The 17,255-nt window shown below is 47.7% G+C and overlaps 1 protein-coding gene across 1 annotated transcript in view; it reads left to right on the top strand.

Moving 5' to 3' along the window:
• LOC129695105 (uncharacterized) overlaps window positions 1-17,255 on the top strand; it is a 28,082-nt gene that overhangs the window by 8,835 nt on the left and 1,992 nt on the right. Inside the window, 6 exon segments of the mRNA XM_055631853.1 lie at window positions 10,722-11,409; window positions 14,515-14,758; window positions 15,027-15,122; window positions 15,784-15,945; window positions 15,947-16,018; window positions 17,197-17,219. Of these exon segments, the coding sequence (XP_055487828.1) occupies window positions 10,722-11,409; window positions 14,515-14,758; window positions 15,027-15,122; window positions 15,784-15,945; window positions 15,947-16,018; window positions 17,197-17,219 (1,285 nt within the window).

Raw genomic sequence — 17,255 nt, 5'->3', positions numbered from 1 at the left:
TAGCACACTGGATTTTATCCTGATTTAAGCCTTTAACCACTTCTCTCAACTCTCTTTCCACTCCAACAAAATTCGTACTACAGTATAATCTGATTTTAATGATGAAACTTGACCTCATCGACAGATGAATCTTCGTAATGCAAGAATGCAGGAGTCTGTGTCAAGTGTAGATGCAACTTCAAGATGTACCATGCAAGTGAAAATGACTCCATACTTTTTCACAAGACTTTGTCCTCTCTTGACTTCTATAGGACCAAAGTAATCTGCCCCTACATCTGTAAATGGAGGTTTATCAGGTAAAATCCTTTCCAGAGGTAAGTCCGCCATTATTTGTTCGCCAACTTTTTCACGCTGTCATCTGCACACAGTACATTTTTTAATTATCTTTCTTGCAGCGGAGTTAGCTTTGACAATCCAATATTTCTCACGAAGTTGCGATAGCATGTGATTTCTTCCTCCATGTCCGATCTGTTCATGGGTATATTGTAACAGTAGTGTTGAAATGTGAAAGCCCTTCGAGAGAATAATAGGATGCTTAGCCTCTTCAGGCATGGCTATTATACTCAGGCAACCACCTACTCTCAGAAGTCCTTCTTCCAGTACCGGATCAACCTTGCACAAGTGACTGCTTCTTTTGACACCATGTACACCAGCTTCTAATGTCGATAACTCTTCCTTGTATCTTTGACAGAAAGAGATAATTGCGTGTTCTGCCTTGAGGACGTAAACACTGTACGCGGTACGATGCCTTAAAGACTCGCATCTTTTCTTCAACCTTTTCCTTTAGTTGACCAGGATCCTTTTCAAAGATACCTTCATCAATCTCCTTTCTTTTCCTAGCCAACAGCAAGAACCTAGTCCTGGCTTTAAGAAACCAAGTCACCACAGTCCTCATCTTATTCCGCGATGAGAAATGGGTAATTAAATCGTTTATTGGGTTGGATGAATCTTTGATTCCAAGATGGCGCCGATGTCTATGGCTGCCCGTCTGTTGCTCTCGCTGTTTTTTGTGTATTCTATTGGTGTTATACAACTAAAGTCTCTGCTGGTCTACGACCGTACATCTCTAATTGACATTCAGCGTAATGTCGGTGCCTTTGTTTACCGCGGACATACTACACTGCCCCCGTTCCTCTTGGGAATCCAAACTCACCTGGAGTGGGTTTTAAGCCCGAGGAGGCGTCGCTGTCGCCGTGGCAAACGTAGCGGTCGCCTGGTGAAGTCTAAACTGGGTGGGCCAGGAGGTGGGAATCTCCTCGAAGGCCTTGAGCGTCGGGAACACCTTGCTCAGGGACATCTCCAGGGCCTTCAGCCTTCAGCCTGGTGCTCACCAACTGTCAACGGACAATCTCCTCCCCAACGATCGGGAGCGCTGTCCACCTGCTGCAGCACGGAGAACTGGCCTGGCTCACCATCTCGGTAGGAGGAACGAAGGAGGTCACCTGGGTGGGTCCCTTCTGGGACCTCTTCTGGGTGGGTCCCTTCGCCCCCACCCCTTCCTATGCTCAGGAGCTGCGGCGAGACGGGCCACGCCCCCCATGCCCTCCTCGGCCCCGCCACCGCGGGGTGAATCCCCGGAACCTGAGCACTCTGCACCGGGCTCAGCGATCAGCTGATCTGGTGAGTCCATCCCCCTCCAGGATTGGTTTAGTGAACGCCAGATCCCTGGCAAACAAGACTTTTATACTGAGGGATTTCTTCTGCTCACGTGGACTGGATTTCCTCTGTGTGACTGAGACTTGGATGGGTCCAGGTGAGTGCAGTGCTCTTGTTGAGCTATTACCGGCTGGCTGCTCTTATTTCAACTCACCTCGGATTTCGGGCCGTGGAGGAGGAACAGCGGCTGTTTATAAAAATAACTAAGTGCAGGCAATGCCCTCTATCATCTTCTTTCTCCAGTTTCGAAGCAACTTTATTTGAAGTGGGCCGCTCCAAACCAGTGCTTTGTGCAGTCATCTACCGACCGCCCAAGTACAGGTGCACAACCTTTTATCCAGTGTTCCAGAAACCGAAAAGCTCCGAAAACCGGCCATTTTTTCCAGATGTCGTCTGCGCACCAAAGCTCGCGTTTGGCGCCAAACCTGACCCAAAACGACCCACGGTCAACCCAGGTCTGTACTACTGTAGCGGCTGCCTCCTCCCTGGAGACCGGGAGACGCTTAAACATCTGTAAATCATTGCTTAAATGTTAGTCAGTTAGTTTGGAGGGCTTTTATGTGAAGGGGGGTGAAGGGGTAAACTTTAATTCTTAGTCCCCTACCTGGTCGGAGAGGCGGGGAGCGGTCAATGCCTTACCGGGTCGCTGTGCAGTAAGCTCCGCAGCGCTGTGGCCGGTGGGGCCGCGGGCGGCGCAGGTTGTAGATCCGACCCCGGCAACTCTACCCCTGGCTGCGAGGCGCTCCAAATCCAGCGCGGCCCGCGGCCGGACGCCCCAGCTCCGCGAATGTCGGGAGTCGGCGGCGTCGCAGCGCAATGCCTTACCGGGTCGCCATGCGGCAAGCTCCGGAGCGCTGTGACGGCCGCCGACACACAACATCGCGGAGCGTCGCTGGATTTGGAGCCGCGCAGCCAGGGGTAAAGTTGCCGGGGTCGGAGCTACAACCGGCGCCGCCCGCGGCCGGACGGAGCCCCCAGCTCCGCGGCTCCAAATCCAGCGACGCTCCGCGAATGTTGGAAGAAGGCGGCCACAGCGCTCCGGAGCTTGCCGCACGGCGACCCGGTAAGGCATTGCTCGCTCCCCGCTGGTATCCCAGCGCTGCGATGTCGCCGACTCCCGACATTCGCGGAGCTGGGACGTCCGGCCGCGGGCCGCGCTGGATTTGGAGCGCCTCGCAGCCAGGGGTAGAGTTGCCGGGGTCGGAGCTACAACCGGCGCCGCCCGCGGCCGGACGGAGCCCCCAGCTCCGCGAGGTTGGGAGTCGCCGACCAGGTAGGTAGGGGACTAAGAATTAAAGTTTCCCCCTTCACCCCTACACCACCACCACCACATAAAATCCCTCCAAACTAACTGACTAACATTTATGCAATGATTCTCCCGGTCTCCAGGGAGGAGGCAGCTGCTCCAGACTTTTGAAACCGCCCGCGCTACCTACCTAATCTACGCTAAAAATCTTCCATTCTGAAATCCGAAAAAGTCCGAAATCCGACAAGTGTCTGGTCCCAAGGCTTTCGGATAAAAGGTTGTGCACCTGTATAATAAGGACTTTGTAAATGAATTCTCTGATTTTCTGGCTGGGGACTTTAACATCCATGTGTGCTGTCCTGATAAGCCGTTAGTGAAGGACTTTTTCAGCATTGTTGACTGTTCTGATTTTGTCCAGTGTGTGTCTGGTCCCACACACGAACATGGACATACACTGGACCTTGTTCTCTCTCATGGCTTGTCTGTGTTGAATTTGGAAATCTCTGATTGTGCGTTTTCAGATCATATGCCTTTATTGTTTGATGTCAATTTCTCCTGTGAAGCAATTTTGCCTGTGGTGTCTGCTCGGCACTGTCGGTCTTTTAACCCTTTTACTGCTGGCAAGTTCTCTGCTGCTTTCGATCAGCTCTGCGCCCCCTCTGCGTCCACTCCTCTTGGTACGGAGGAGATTAGTTCGTGGTTTCATTCTTCATGCAGGACTATACTGGACTCTGTGGCTCCGTTAAGATCGTTGAAGCCGAGAGCTAAACCTGAACCCTGGTTCAGTGCAGTGACTCGTGCAGCACGACGGGAGTGTCGTAGAGCTGAGCGAAAGTGGAGGAAGGACAGGCTACAGGTTTCACTTCAAATTCTCAGGGACTGTTGGCGTCACTACCAAAACAGTGTTAAAAAGGCCAATAGAGAGTACCTGTCTAAAATTATTGTGTCAAAGTGTAACAACCCTCGTGTGCTATTTGAAATCATTGACTCTGTTCTAAATGCCCCGCAGCCTGTCTGTCTGGAAGCTTCACCTGAAATGTGTAATGACTTCCTGCACTTTTTTGTTGATAAGGTTGTTTCCTTAAGGGCTCACATTTCAGCACCTGCCACTGACCCTTCTGTTACGGTCCCTTGCCTGGTGGTATTCGACGAGTTTGAGCCTTGAGACTATATCATATTTAAAGGATGTGGTTTCCCATATTAAGCCATCGGGTTCTCCTTGTGATGCGGTCCCTCCACATCTTTTTAAGGAGGTTTTCCCTAGTATTGGGCAGTCGGTTCTTACCATTATTAACAGCAGCTTGTATTCTGGGGTTGGCCCCGTGAGTTTTAAACATGCGGTAGTGCAACCACTACTTAAAAAACCTGGCCTGGATCAATCTGTTCTGGCCAATTTTAGACCCATCTCGAAATTGCCTTTTATTTCTAAATTACTGGAGGGAGTTGTTTATGCTCAGCTTAAACTATTCCTGGAGGAGCATGATATTCGGGAGATCTTCCAGTCTGGATTTAAAACCATGCACAGCACCGAGTCAGCATTGCTAAGGGTTTTTAACGACATCCTCCTGGCTAATGATTCTGGGGATTGTGTGGTTCTTGTCCTGCTGGACTTGTCTGCCGCCTTTGATACGGTGGACCATAATATCTTATTATCTCGGCTACAGCTGTTAGTGGGCATCTGCGGCAGTGCCCTGGGATGGTTCAGGTCCTATCTGGCGGGCAGAACCATGTGTGTTAGCCTTGCTGGGTTTGAATTCTCTTCCGCTCCCCTGTCATATGGGGTTCCACGGGGTTCGATTCTGGGGCCCCTGTTTTTCTCGCTGTACATACTTCCTCTGGGTTCCATCCTTAGAAAGCATGGCATCTCTTTCCACTGTTATGCAGATGATACCCAGCTTTATTTGCCGCTGAGGGGGGAAGACGCCTTTTCTGTAAAATCGCTTCTGTCTTGTTTTGATGACATTAAGTCCTGGTTGGCCCTAAACTTTCTTGGATTTAATGAAAAGAAGACAGAGGTGATTTTATTTGATCCCAATGGCTGCCGTGAACCTCCATTTGTTGATTTAGGTCCATTGTCAAGGTACGTGAAGCCAACAGTTGTGAACCTGGATTTTAGGATGGACAGTGACTTTAAATTAGATCGCCAAATATGGTGGTTAAGTCCAGCTTCTTTCACCTAAGGAAGCTGGCGAAGGTGAAGCCCATTCTCGAGCGGCAGCATTTTGAGACAGTAATCCATGCCTTTATTACATCTAGGCTGGATTACTGTAACACGCTCTATTTTGGTGTTGCTCGTTCTTCACTGGCTTGTCTCCAGTTGGTTCAGAATGCTGCCGCTCTCCTTTTAACAGGGACTCGAAAGAGGGAGCACATATCGCCAATTCTGGCCTCCCTCCACTGGCTCCCGGTGCACTTTCGAGTTCATTTTAAGATACTGTTATTTGTTTTTAAATCTCTGAATGGGCTCGCCCCACCTTACCTCTCTGAGCTGCTCCACCCATACGCTCCTGCCCGGTCCCTCAGGCAGCTGGTCAGCTGCTCCTGGAGGTACCGAGGTCTAGTCGAAGGCTCAGAGGGGATAGAGCCTTCTCTGTTGCTGCTCCGGCCCTCTGGAACACCCTGCCGTTGCACATCAGACAGGCCCCCTCTCTGTCCATCTTCAAATCCAGTGTTAAAACACATTTGTACTCCCTGGCTTTTGACCATGCCTGAGGCTTTGCTTCTGTTTGTGGTGTTTTTGATGTTTCTTTATTTTACATTTCTTTTCCTACTATTTCTTTTGATTGTTATTTTTGGTGCGTATTAACTTTTTTGTCAATGATTAGTGATGTACAGCACTTTGTTGCAGCTACGTTTGTTTTTAAAGTGTTCTATAAATAAAATTATTATTATTATTATTAACAGTAACATTCACAGTGATGTTTTGCTTAATTTCCATGTCATTGGCAGATATTTCAGATTCCAATTTAAAACATTAGCCATTCTCTGTCTGGCTTACAGAGAAACTCTGGTCCCTTGATCCATCTCTTATTGCTTAAGAAGCGGTCTGCTTCTTCTTCGTGAGTATGGCGTGCACAGCCTAAAGTTGTCGGACAACTTGATCTATTTGATCTTATTTGATTGTGCATGCCGGGTTGATTGCATCCGTCTAAACAGGGCGGACCACGTGAAGGTTGCAATCTTCCACCCCGGACTGCTGTTAGTCCTCTAGAGACTTTATCTGCAGGATTTTCCTTTGTGTTAACGTATATCTACTGTGATACATTAGTAACACCCCTTACATAAGAGATTCTGTTTGCTAAATACGTTTGAAAGCGTTTGTTTTCATTGTTGAAATATTTAAGCACTGTTGTACTATCAGTCCAGAAGATAGCTTCCTCCTGCTGAATCTGTACTTCTTTTTTGCAGCATTATGTCAATTTTGACAGCTAAATCTGCTGCTATAAGCTCCATTATGTGAATCATCATTTACTTCAAGGCCACTCTGGCCTTTCCCCATTAAGAGTGCAACATGTACTTCATGGTAATCATTTTCTAGTCTTGGATATGAAACAATACCGCAGCCACTTTCACTTGCATCTGAAAAGTGATGCAGCTGTGTATATCTGATTTGACCAAAGTTTGTAGGCTTCATGCACCGGTCTACTTTGAATTCCGATATCTTGTCGAGATCTGCTAACCACTCTGTCCATCGCTGAGAAAAGGTGTGCTCTCGTCCCATCCAAGTTTTTCTTACAGAGCTCCTGCATAATTAACTTGGCTAGCAGAGTAAATGGTGCAAGAAATCCCAAAATCCCGTCTAGCACATGGTCGTTGCTGAATCGAGATTCTAAATTTGAACACATCCGTTTCAACACACCAGTGAAATCCCAGTGCTCTTTCCATAGGCAGATTGTCTTTGTCCAAATCCAACTTTTGCTCTCTTTGCCTCTTTTATCTGGTGGAATGATTTCCAATTCAGCACGGCTGTTGCTGATCCACTTTGATAGCATGAATCCTCCCTTCTGGCAGAGGGAAGTCGGTTGTACGTACGACCATTTGAATTGCCTTTTGATTGGAAGACATAGATTTTAAACAATCATCCACATAGAAGTTGGTCTTTACTGTGTTTATCACTTCTTCTGGAAAGTGAGCTTCATTGTCTTCAGCGGCCCTCCTTAATGCAAAGTTTGACCAACTTGGTGATGACACTGCTCCAAAGAGATGTACCTTCATCCGGTATTCAACAAGATCTTGCGGTGCATCCCCATCAGGCCACCACAGGAAATAGTCATTTATGCCTTTCTGATCCTTGAACTTGATGAAACATTGATGAAACATCAGCCATCAAAGCAACTGGTTCCTATGTAAATCTGATGAGAACTCCAATCTCAAGAAGAAGAATGAGTGAATTAGTACGGTCTGGACCCTGTGGCAGTTGGCAGTTAAATGATGTTCCTTTGAAGACTGCTGCACAGTCAAATACCACCCTTAAGGCCCTTTCTTTGAGTGTTACACCACATGGTGTGGGAAAGCTCCAGAGTCAAGTCAAGAGTGTTTTATTGTCGTATGTCCCAGATGGGACAATGGTGGTCACGGTGGCACTGCGGTAGAATTGCTGCCTTCCAGCAAAATGCAGCGCCAGGTTCGATCCCGACTATGGGTGCTGTCTACACTACAGTGGCGTAGCGTGGGGGGGGGGGGGGGGGGGGGGGGGGGGGGGGGCAGTGGGACGGTTGCCCCGGGCACTAAATTTTTAGGGGCGCAAAAAAATTGTTGAATAAATTTTTTAAATAAAATTAAGAGGCCCGAGGAGCCGTTGGAGCGAGGAGGGGTTACCTGGAGCTGTGAGTATAAAAACAACGCATGCCATGCCGCCGCCCCAGCTCCAAGTTCTGGTCGCCGCTGCCCCAGCCGCCGCTGCCCCTCTGCCCCCACCCCCCCCCCCCCCCCCCCCCCCCCCCCCCCCCCCCCCCCCCCCCCCCCCCCCCCCCCCCCCGCCCCGCCCCTAATGAGGAGGCACAAAACTTTAAACTGTTGTGGCATGTTGTGCCTGATGGCTGTAGGGAAGAAGCTGTTCCTGAACCTGGACGTTACAGTGTTCAGGCTGCTCCTGTACCTTCTTCCCGATGCCAATGGTGAAATGAGTGTGTGGCCAGGATGGTGTGGGTCTTTGGTGATGTTGGCTGCCTTTTTGAGGCAGTGACAATGATAGATTCCTTCAACGGTGGGCAGGTCAAAGCCGATGGACTGGGCAGCGGTCACAACTTTTTGTAGAACTTTTCTGCTCCTGGACGTTCAAGTTGCCGAATCAGGCCACGATGCAACCAGTCAGTATGCTCTCCATCACTTCGATTCGGCTGGTCTGTTGGTACCATTTCAGCATAACCATTGTCAATCATTTATTTTAGGAAAGATGTATATTCATCATGAAATTTTCTATTCTTGCCAAACTTGCGTTTCGGATTCTGAATGTGCTGCTCGGCAACGCAACGGTTATTCGGCAGAATAACACTTTTTTGTTTGATAGGTAAGTCCAGACAATAGCGTCCGTCTATCATCTTTACTGAGTACTTCACAATATCCAAGAACTTCGCTTCTTCTCTGGACATTTCTTCTGATTCTTTGCTGGTTCTTTCATTAAAGTCGTGACTGTATTTCTTGATCAATAACTCCTCTTAAGGTCACAGTTAATATTTCGATTAGCAGAAGCAGCAGGGTAGCTATTATTCCTGCTTTTGTTGTTCCTTCTCAAGGGACCATAGATAACCCATTCATGGAGGGTCTTCACAGTAAATGATCCATCCCCTTGACTGCTAACAAACTCTCTGTGTTCCAATACCTTTGAAGCATTTGTTCCGATAAGTACGTGGATGCCAGATTGTATTTTAGGAATCTTGATATTTTTCAAGCAAGGCCATTTTTTCAGATCCTCTTGCTTGCTTGGGTATGTTTAGATGAGAAACAGACATGGTCTTGTGTGTAAACACATTAGATAGTGGAATAAAATATTTTTTGTCCAGACAAGATATTTCCAAACTTGTAGCAAGATGACTATCACAGCATTTATCTTCATTTATAGTACGCAAGAGAATCTTAGTCTTGTTTCTGCTAACTTCATATCTGGTTCCAGCTGTTTCTTCTCTCTACTTAACTGCCTTCTTTGTTCCTCAGTCTCTTTCTTCATCTGTTCCACATGTTCCTCAGCCTCCCTCTTCATCTATTCCTCCTCTCTTGGGATGAGAGGGGATCTTATTGAAACATATAAGATTGTTAAGGGTTTTGACACGCTAGAGGCAGGAAACATGTTCCCGATGTTGGGGGAGTCCAAAACCAGGGGCCACAGTTTAAGAATAAGGGGTAAGCCATTTAGAACAGAGATGAGGAAACACTTTTTCTCACAGAGAGTTGTGAGTCTGTGGAATTCTCTGCCTCAGAAGGCGGATACTTTCTCTGGATACTTTCAAGAGAGATCTAGATAGGGCTCTTAAAGATAGCGGGGTCAGGGGATATGGGGAGAAGGCAGGAACGGGGTGTTAATTGGGGATAATCAGCCATGATCACATTGAATAGCGGTGCTGGCTCGAAGGGCCGAATGGCCTACTCCAACCTATTGTCTATTAACTGTTCCACATGTGCCTCAGCCTCTCTCTTCATCTGTTTCCTCTCTTCTACCTACCAGCGTACATACAGATAAGAACTAGAAATATCTAGACATGACTATAATATACTGACTTAAGCATAAATGGCTCTGACATGATGAGAAGGCAGGAAGGGGGTACTGAATGTGGTTGATCAGCCATGATCACTGGCTCGAAGGGCTAAATGGCCTACTCCTGCACCTATTGTCTATTGTATTAACAACTCTTTGTGTGAAGAAAACTGCGTCCTCCAGTTTTGATATCCCTGCATGACAATAAGGTTTCGATGATCTAGCCTATATCCTGTTACAGACTTTGACAGACTTCCATGCTATTAACAACATTACCCGTTTTCTACAAACTCAGTAGTCATACCTCCTACATTACCCATTTTCTATAAACTCAGTAGTCACACCTCCTACATTCACATCCAAGCCATGAAAACATAAAATAAACAGCAAAGGTTGCAGCACCGATCTCTGCTGCACTCCACCAGTCACAGACCTCCAGGCATAAAAATCATCCTTCTACCTCTACATTCTATCTCCAACCACCAAGCCAATTGTGGTTCAATTTTACCAACTTGTCTTGGATCCCACCATCCTTACATGCGGAACATTGTCAAGTCCCTCAGTGAAGTTCATATATTACCTCACAATGAGTCGGAGTGTTCTTGGTTGTACAGACGTATCAAACCCACCTTCCACTAAAGAAAGCAAGTAAACAGGAGCAGATTGCCTAGCCCGTCCAGTCCACTCCCGTTCAGTATGATCACGGCAATTCCACCCCACATCTCTACATCCTCTTTAACCACCTCTAATTACCACTCACTTCCGTCTCATCTTCCAATTTGCCTCTCCCTCACCATCTACTGGCAAGATATTTGAATATCCGCTTTATTTCTCCATCTCCATCCGCAATCTCTCGTTCATCCTCACTTTCCGCATTTGTTTTCTGCACTTCTCGATAACCCACAGAATTTCCCCTCTCCAGCCCAGTTATAAACTCCCGTAAAGATGTCTGTTGTCTATCCGATGTGGTTGGGGTGAAAACCCGGGCAAGGTTTCAGTTGTCCGCCCGCCTGTGCCTGAGGCCGAGCGGCTTCTCCCCCGGTCCCTGGGCCGCGTTGCCCGAGTCTCCTCTCGAACCCCCATGAACTCTCTGATTCTCTGCCTCTTCTCCCCCCCCCCCCCCCCCAGTCTCCGTCACCCTGGATGTGGAAACAGCGGGTCCGCTGCTCGAGGTGTCTGAGGATCGGAAGAGGGTGAGATGTACCCGGACCGAGACCCGGAGGAGTCTTCCTGACACCGGGAAGACGTTTACAGACAGTACGTGTGTGCTAGGATTGGAGGGATTCGCATCAGGGAGACATTACTGGGAGGTGGAGGTGGCGGGGAGTGAGTGGTGGAGTCTGGGAGTCGCCGCAGAGTCTGTGGAGAGGAAGAGACGGGTCACACTGACCCCGGAGACTGGGGTCTGGAGCATTGGGCGGTTGGATGACGAGTTTGATGCAGTCACCTCCCCTCCATCCCGTCTCCCCGCCCGTCCCATCCCCAGGAAGGTGGGAGTTTATCTCAGTTATGAGTCTGGGACTGTTTCATTTTACGACGTGGACACCAAGTCCCATCTCCACACCTTCACTGGGAATAAATTCACGGAGAAACTTTATCCTTTCTTCGAGCCTTTGGGTGAAGACCTGTGGCTGAGAATCTGCTCCGGTTCTGCTCCTGGGTGTGTAAAAGGGTCGGGTCCCGGGACCAGTGTCAGGAGCGGGGCTCAGGGGCAGAAACCCGGTGGACAACAGGTCGGCGCTGAACGGCTCCCATTTAATCCCCAAATTCCGCGTCGTAAAACCCCAGTGAGTGCGGAAATAAAACCAGGAGGAATGTAAATGTGGGAAAAGTGAAATAAACACCAACTGAAATCGGAGCTGTCGATCCGTTCATTTCATCTCGTCAACGGAACTGAACAGAAACACTTTCTTTGGTCGGAATTTGCCCTGACCCTGTCAATTCTGCTGCACATTAAAACATTTTCTGTTGTTAGTTTTGTTGAAGTCCTGAGTTCATGGATACACAAAAGTTTGCAGATGCTGGAATCTTCAATCCTGCATCATTTTGTCATGATTCTGGGTCTAGGCTCTTGACTCTTGTTTTCCACAAATGCCTCTTTATCCTTTTAATTCTACCAGATGTTTATTCCTCACTCCTGCATTGAGGGAGCCTCGACTATTCCACCTCATGCATGTCAGGAAGATCAGTTCATTTCATTGCTGCCTTCAGCCATCAGGTGCTACCTCCTGCACTCATGCAGAACTCACTGACTTCATCCATTTCACTACTAACTTCCATCCGGCACTCAAATTCACCTGGACCATTCCCGACATCTCCCTACAGTTTCTGGACCTCGCTATCTCCATCGCAGGTAACAGACTACTGACCAACATCTACTATAAACCCACTGACTCCCATGGCTTCTTCCCACCATGCTTCCTGTAGGACTCCCAATTCCTCCGTCTACGCCGCATCTGCACCCAGGATGAGGTGTTCCAAACCAGGGCCTCGGATATGTCCTCATTCTTTAGGGAACGGGGGTTCCCCTCTTCGACTATAGATGAGGCTCTCAACAGGGTCTCTTCTATACACCGTAACTCTGCTCTCACTCCCCACACATAACAAGTGCAGAGTCCCCCCTTGCCTTCACCTTCCACCCTACCAGCCATCACATACAACAGATAATCCTCTGACATTTTTGCCACCTCCAACAAGATCCCACCACTGGCCACATCTTCCCATCTCCCCTTTCGGCTTTCCGCAGAGACCGCTCCCTCCGTAACTCCCTGGTCAATTCGTCCCTTCCCACCCAAACCACACCACACCCTGCCCTGGTACTTTCCCTTGCAACTACAGGAAATGCTCCACTTGTCGCTTTACCTCCCCCCTTGACTCCATTCAAGGACCCAAGCTGTCTTTCCAGGTGCAGCAGAGGTTCACTTGCACCTCCTCCAACCTCATCTATTGCATCCGCTGCTCTAGGTGTCAGCTGCTCTATATCGGTGAGACCAAGCGTAGGCTTGGTGATCGTTTCTCCCAACACCTCCGCTCAGTTCGTAATAACCAACCTGATCTCCTGGTGGCTCAGCACTTCAACTCCCCCTCCCATTCCGAATCCGACCTTTCTGTCCTGGGCCTCCTCCATGACCAGAGCGAGTCCCACCGTAAATTGGAGGAGCAGCAACTCAATTTTCGCTTGGGTAGTTTACACTCCAGCGGTATGAACATTGACTCATATAGTCCTTGCTTTCTCTCCTTCTCCTTCCCCTCCCCTTCCCAGCTCTCCCACTGCCTCCGCCTCTTCCTTTCTTCTTCTCACCCCTCCCCACCCTCACATAAGTCTGAAGAAGGGTCTCGACCCGAAATTCCTTTTCTCCAGAGATGCTGTCTGACTCAGCTTTGTGTGTCTTCGGTGGGCCGAAAGGCCTGTCTACACCAAACCATGTTCTGTTAATCGCAAGCAGAACTACTTGCACATTTTGGTTATGGTCACTAGATGGCAGCAACGTCACGTGGTGCGCCAAAGACCACTTTGACAATCCATCTCCGCCGCATCGGTGCTCTCGATGAGGTGTGTAGGAAGAAACTGCAGATGCTGGTTTAAACCGAGGATAGACACAAAAAGCTGGAGTAACTCAGCAGCATCTCTGGAGAGAAGGGATGGGTGACGTTTCAGGTCGAGACCTTTCTTCAGAGTGGTTCGGGATCACAGAGGGAACAGCGAGAGGTCTTCTACTTCAAGACATCGGAGGTGTCCTTTCTTCAGGAAACAGGGTTTCAGCTCTACTGCTATTGATGGTGCCCTCACTTGTATCTCCACCACTACCTGCAAATCAGATCTCACCTCCCTCCCCTCCATAGAGAATAAGCGTAGAGATCCCTGGTCTTCATCTTTCACCCCATCATCCCATCCCCAGGCGCTTTCCCCTACAACCCACCAGGGGAGGCGCCACTCTGTCCCCACACCTCGACCTTCACCACCATTCAGGAACACAAACAGCCCTTTCATGGGAGGCAGAGATTCACTTGCATCTCCTCTATCCTCGTCTATGGCACTCGGTTCTCTCGATGTGGCCTCCTTTACATGTAAACGCCTTTACTTCCTCAGAAGACCGAGGAAATTTGGCATGTCTGAAACTTAGAATAATTCCGAGTCCGCTGTGCCAGAGTGAATGAATTGGTGTTGATGTTGATCGGACGAGGACAGTATAGGTCTTACTGAGGATGTGGAAATGGGAGCAGGGAATGAAATTGGAATAAATAATTCAAGAGAGGAAAATAACGCAGAATTCACTGAACCTCTCGCAACTTTGTCGGCGCCAGAAACGTGGTGACTCTCTCTGTACTGCCTGGGTGAGGTCTGTATTTTACCGGATTACATGCAAAAACAACGAATGTCACCGTCCCTTGGTACATGTGACAATAGAGTATCATTGAATCATTGAGTTGAATTCAAGTTTGCACATGAGACTGTTAAATAAAATAACAGTGTTTGCTATAGAACGAATATTATTGTGCAGCCTAATATAATGAACAATTCACGATAGGAAACACGGATGTATTTCGTTTAAGGGAATGAAATTTACCCGAAGCTGCTTTCAAATTACATCGGCTTTCTGGTCAGGGATGTGATTGACGGGTTGAACGCCGCCTCTCCTGCAGTTCAGCACAAAGATGCGAGAGGAGCTCCGCTATAGGATCTTTGAGCGAAAGAAGGCTCTGCGGTGCAGCGAAAGGGAGTGCGTTTTAAACCAGGAAGAGGAGGAGTTTAAATGGCTTCGAACGACCAGGTCGGGAATTGGACCGCTGAGATAATTTGTCCCATCTGCCTGGATTTCTTCACCGATCCGGTTATATTGGAGTGCGGGCACAACTTCTGCCGCTCCTGTGTCACACAGAGTTGGGACAGGGAGGGGAGAAACTCCTGCCCGGAATGTAGAGAGGAGTTTACAGACCGCACCCTCAGGGTGAACCGGCCCTTGGCGAGTCTGTCTGAGAGAGCTCGAACACTGAGCCTGATTCGGACAGAAAAGGCAAGTAAGCTTCAGTGCGAGGAACATCAGGAAGAACTGAAGCTGTTTTGTGAAACTGACAAGAAGCTGGTCTGTGTGATGTGTGCAGCTGGGCGGGAACACAAGGCTCACAGCTTCACGCTGATAGCAGAAGCTGCAGAATTCTACAAGGTAGGCCCCGACCACGGGTGAACATGAGGAAGGGGACTAAACGTTGATTCCGTTGTGGGGGATGTTTTATGTTAAATTCTATAGTGTTGTGTTTATCTTATTTGTGGGCTGTATGGTAACTCAAATTCACTGCACCAATTGGTGTATGTGACAAAAAATGTAATTTGTCCTTTGGTGAAGCAAATCGATGTTGATTGCTGCAGCATTGTTTAATTCCTTTTTTTATTGTCTAACATTTTTAGTCTCTGATTTTCAAACATAATCCCAGGATCAGGTGAAAGCTTCCTTCCAGTCTCTCACAAAAAAGGAATTGGGGATCCAGCAAATGGAGCAGCAACAGAAAAGGAAGATTTCAGGAGTTCTGGTGAGGTTTTCCAGTTTCGATGTCCTGATCTTTTGTAGATTTGATCCCTGCGATGCATGTAATAAAAAGGCAACCTTCTCCCTGTGAGTGCGTCGCAATCCTTCCACGACCCCAATACACGCTGGTTCAATAGTCAATCGGTGACTGTAAATTATCCCTGGGAAGGTGGGTGGTGGGCGGATGAATGGAATTAATGGGCACATGAAAAGGAATAGGCAGCAGGTTATTGCATTGGGGTTGAGGATTGATAGGTTATAAGATTACCATCACAATATTTCAGAAGCATTTGGGCAAAGAATTGAATTGCCAAAACGAATTAAAAATGCACAGGACAAATGTCACGACCATTAGACAATAGGTGCAGGAGTAGGCAATTCGACCCTTCGAGCCAGCGCCACCATTCAATGTGATCATGATTGATTATCCACAATCAGTACCCCGTTCCTGCCTTCTCCCCATATCCCCTGACTCCGCTATCTTTAAAAGCCCTGTCTAGCTCTCCCTTGAAAGTGTCCAGAAAATCGACCTCCACCTGAGGCAGAGAATTTCACAGACACACAACTCTGTATGTGAATATTTTTTTTTTTGATTTAATCTGTCAAAGTTGTGAAGAAACACAACCAGTGACATTATATATTGATCTTCACCTTTCATTTTCCAGGAACAGTCACTCAACCTTCAGTCCAAGATCACATCCCAGTTTGCTGAACTGCACCAGATTCTAACTGAGAAAGAGCAGCGCACACTGGCAGATATCAGAGAGGAAGAGAAGAAGATCTTAAATTCAATGGAGAAAAATCTGGGAGAGATTCAAGAGAATTTAAAAATCTATTCAGGAGGAACTCTTAAAGTTGCAGCAACAGATGGATCAAAACGACAGTGTGGTGTTTCTGAAGGTGAGGGGTTACACTACAGTTTGGTGAAGTGAAAGTGCAGTCACAAAATGGTGGGTGACATTTCAGAAATAAATACTGTATTTACCAGTAACTGAAAACTGCATAATGTTCCCTTTGTTCCAGCTGTTATTGTCCCCAAACTAATTGTCCCGTATAATCTATGGGATCTCAGGAATGCCTGGCCGGAATGTAGAGAGGTGTTTGTGTTCTGTAGCGTTTTGAACAACGACAGGTCCCAAGGACCAGGAATGGACAGAGGGCAGTAAATCTCTGGGATTCTCCAACCAGTAGACTCTGAGAGGTTTAACCTGTTAGACGTATTTAAACCAGAGGAAGATACATTTTGAACATTCGGGGAATTGACATCGAAAGGAATGGGGCAAAGAGGAGGAGTTCAGTCCTGGGCTAGATCAGCCATGACCATATTGTGGGGATTAACATTGAAATCTAGAACATGGCGCACACATCAGATTGATCATCTATATCCGGTTGCCATCAGCAGTGGGTGGTCACCTTGGGGGAATTCGCTCTGTTTGTTTTGTCCATCTTGTTTCACCATAGAATGACATCCCATTCTACATCATAGACCGGCCATTTGGCCCATCCTATCCAGTCAAGATTTCTGTTCCACTCATCATCCCTCCCATCTACTCTCCACACCCGGTAACAATACCCCAAATTCCAGGAGCCCTAATGTGTTTATCCCGCTTGCACTTAAATTTATTTCTGCTGTTGGCTTCAGTCCCTCCAATGCAAGTGAGGTCCATGACTGCATCCTTTTGGTATTTATTGAAGACCACGTTACATTTCAGCTTTGATTATTAGTCTCCCTTTCGATTTGAGATATTATTTCATCCCCACCCATTTAAATCTGCCGATAAACTTAAATTCCCTCTCATCATTCCTGACATCTTCTCCAGGTGAAATCCCACAACCTGCCCAGTCGTTTCATTAAGTTCCATCCTCAGTTATGGCGTCATTCTCATGAACATTCCTTGTGCTTTCCCCCATCGTTCTACATCTCTGCGGCAATATCCGCTTTCTGTCTGCATGACAGCGGCAATAAGAGTTGTGAAATGGGATTTATTAGAAGGTTACAGAAATTTGATGAAATCCCCGCTGTCGGGATGAGGACGGTCCATCTCAATCAATTGAGATTTGTGTTTTATTTCTTTCAGGAGGAAGCTGGTCGCAAGCGAAAGTAGGACATTGTCTTGATGGAAACATTGTAAGTTTT

This window comes from Leucoraja erinacea, unplaced genomic scaffold (assembly GCF_028641065.1).
Source record: "Leucoraja erinacea ecotype New England unplaced genomic scaffold, Leri_hhj_1 Leri_93S, whole genome shotgun sequence".
Taxonomy (NCBI): Eukaryota; Metazoa; Chordata; class Chondrichthyes; order Rajiformes; family Rajidae; genus Leucoraja; species Leucoraja erinaceus.
The sequence above is the reverse complement of the archived record's forward strand: the minus strand, read 5'-3'. Positions and strand labels throughout refer to the sequence as shown.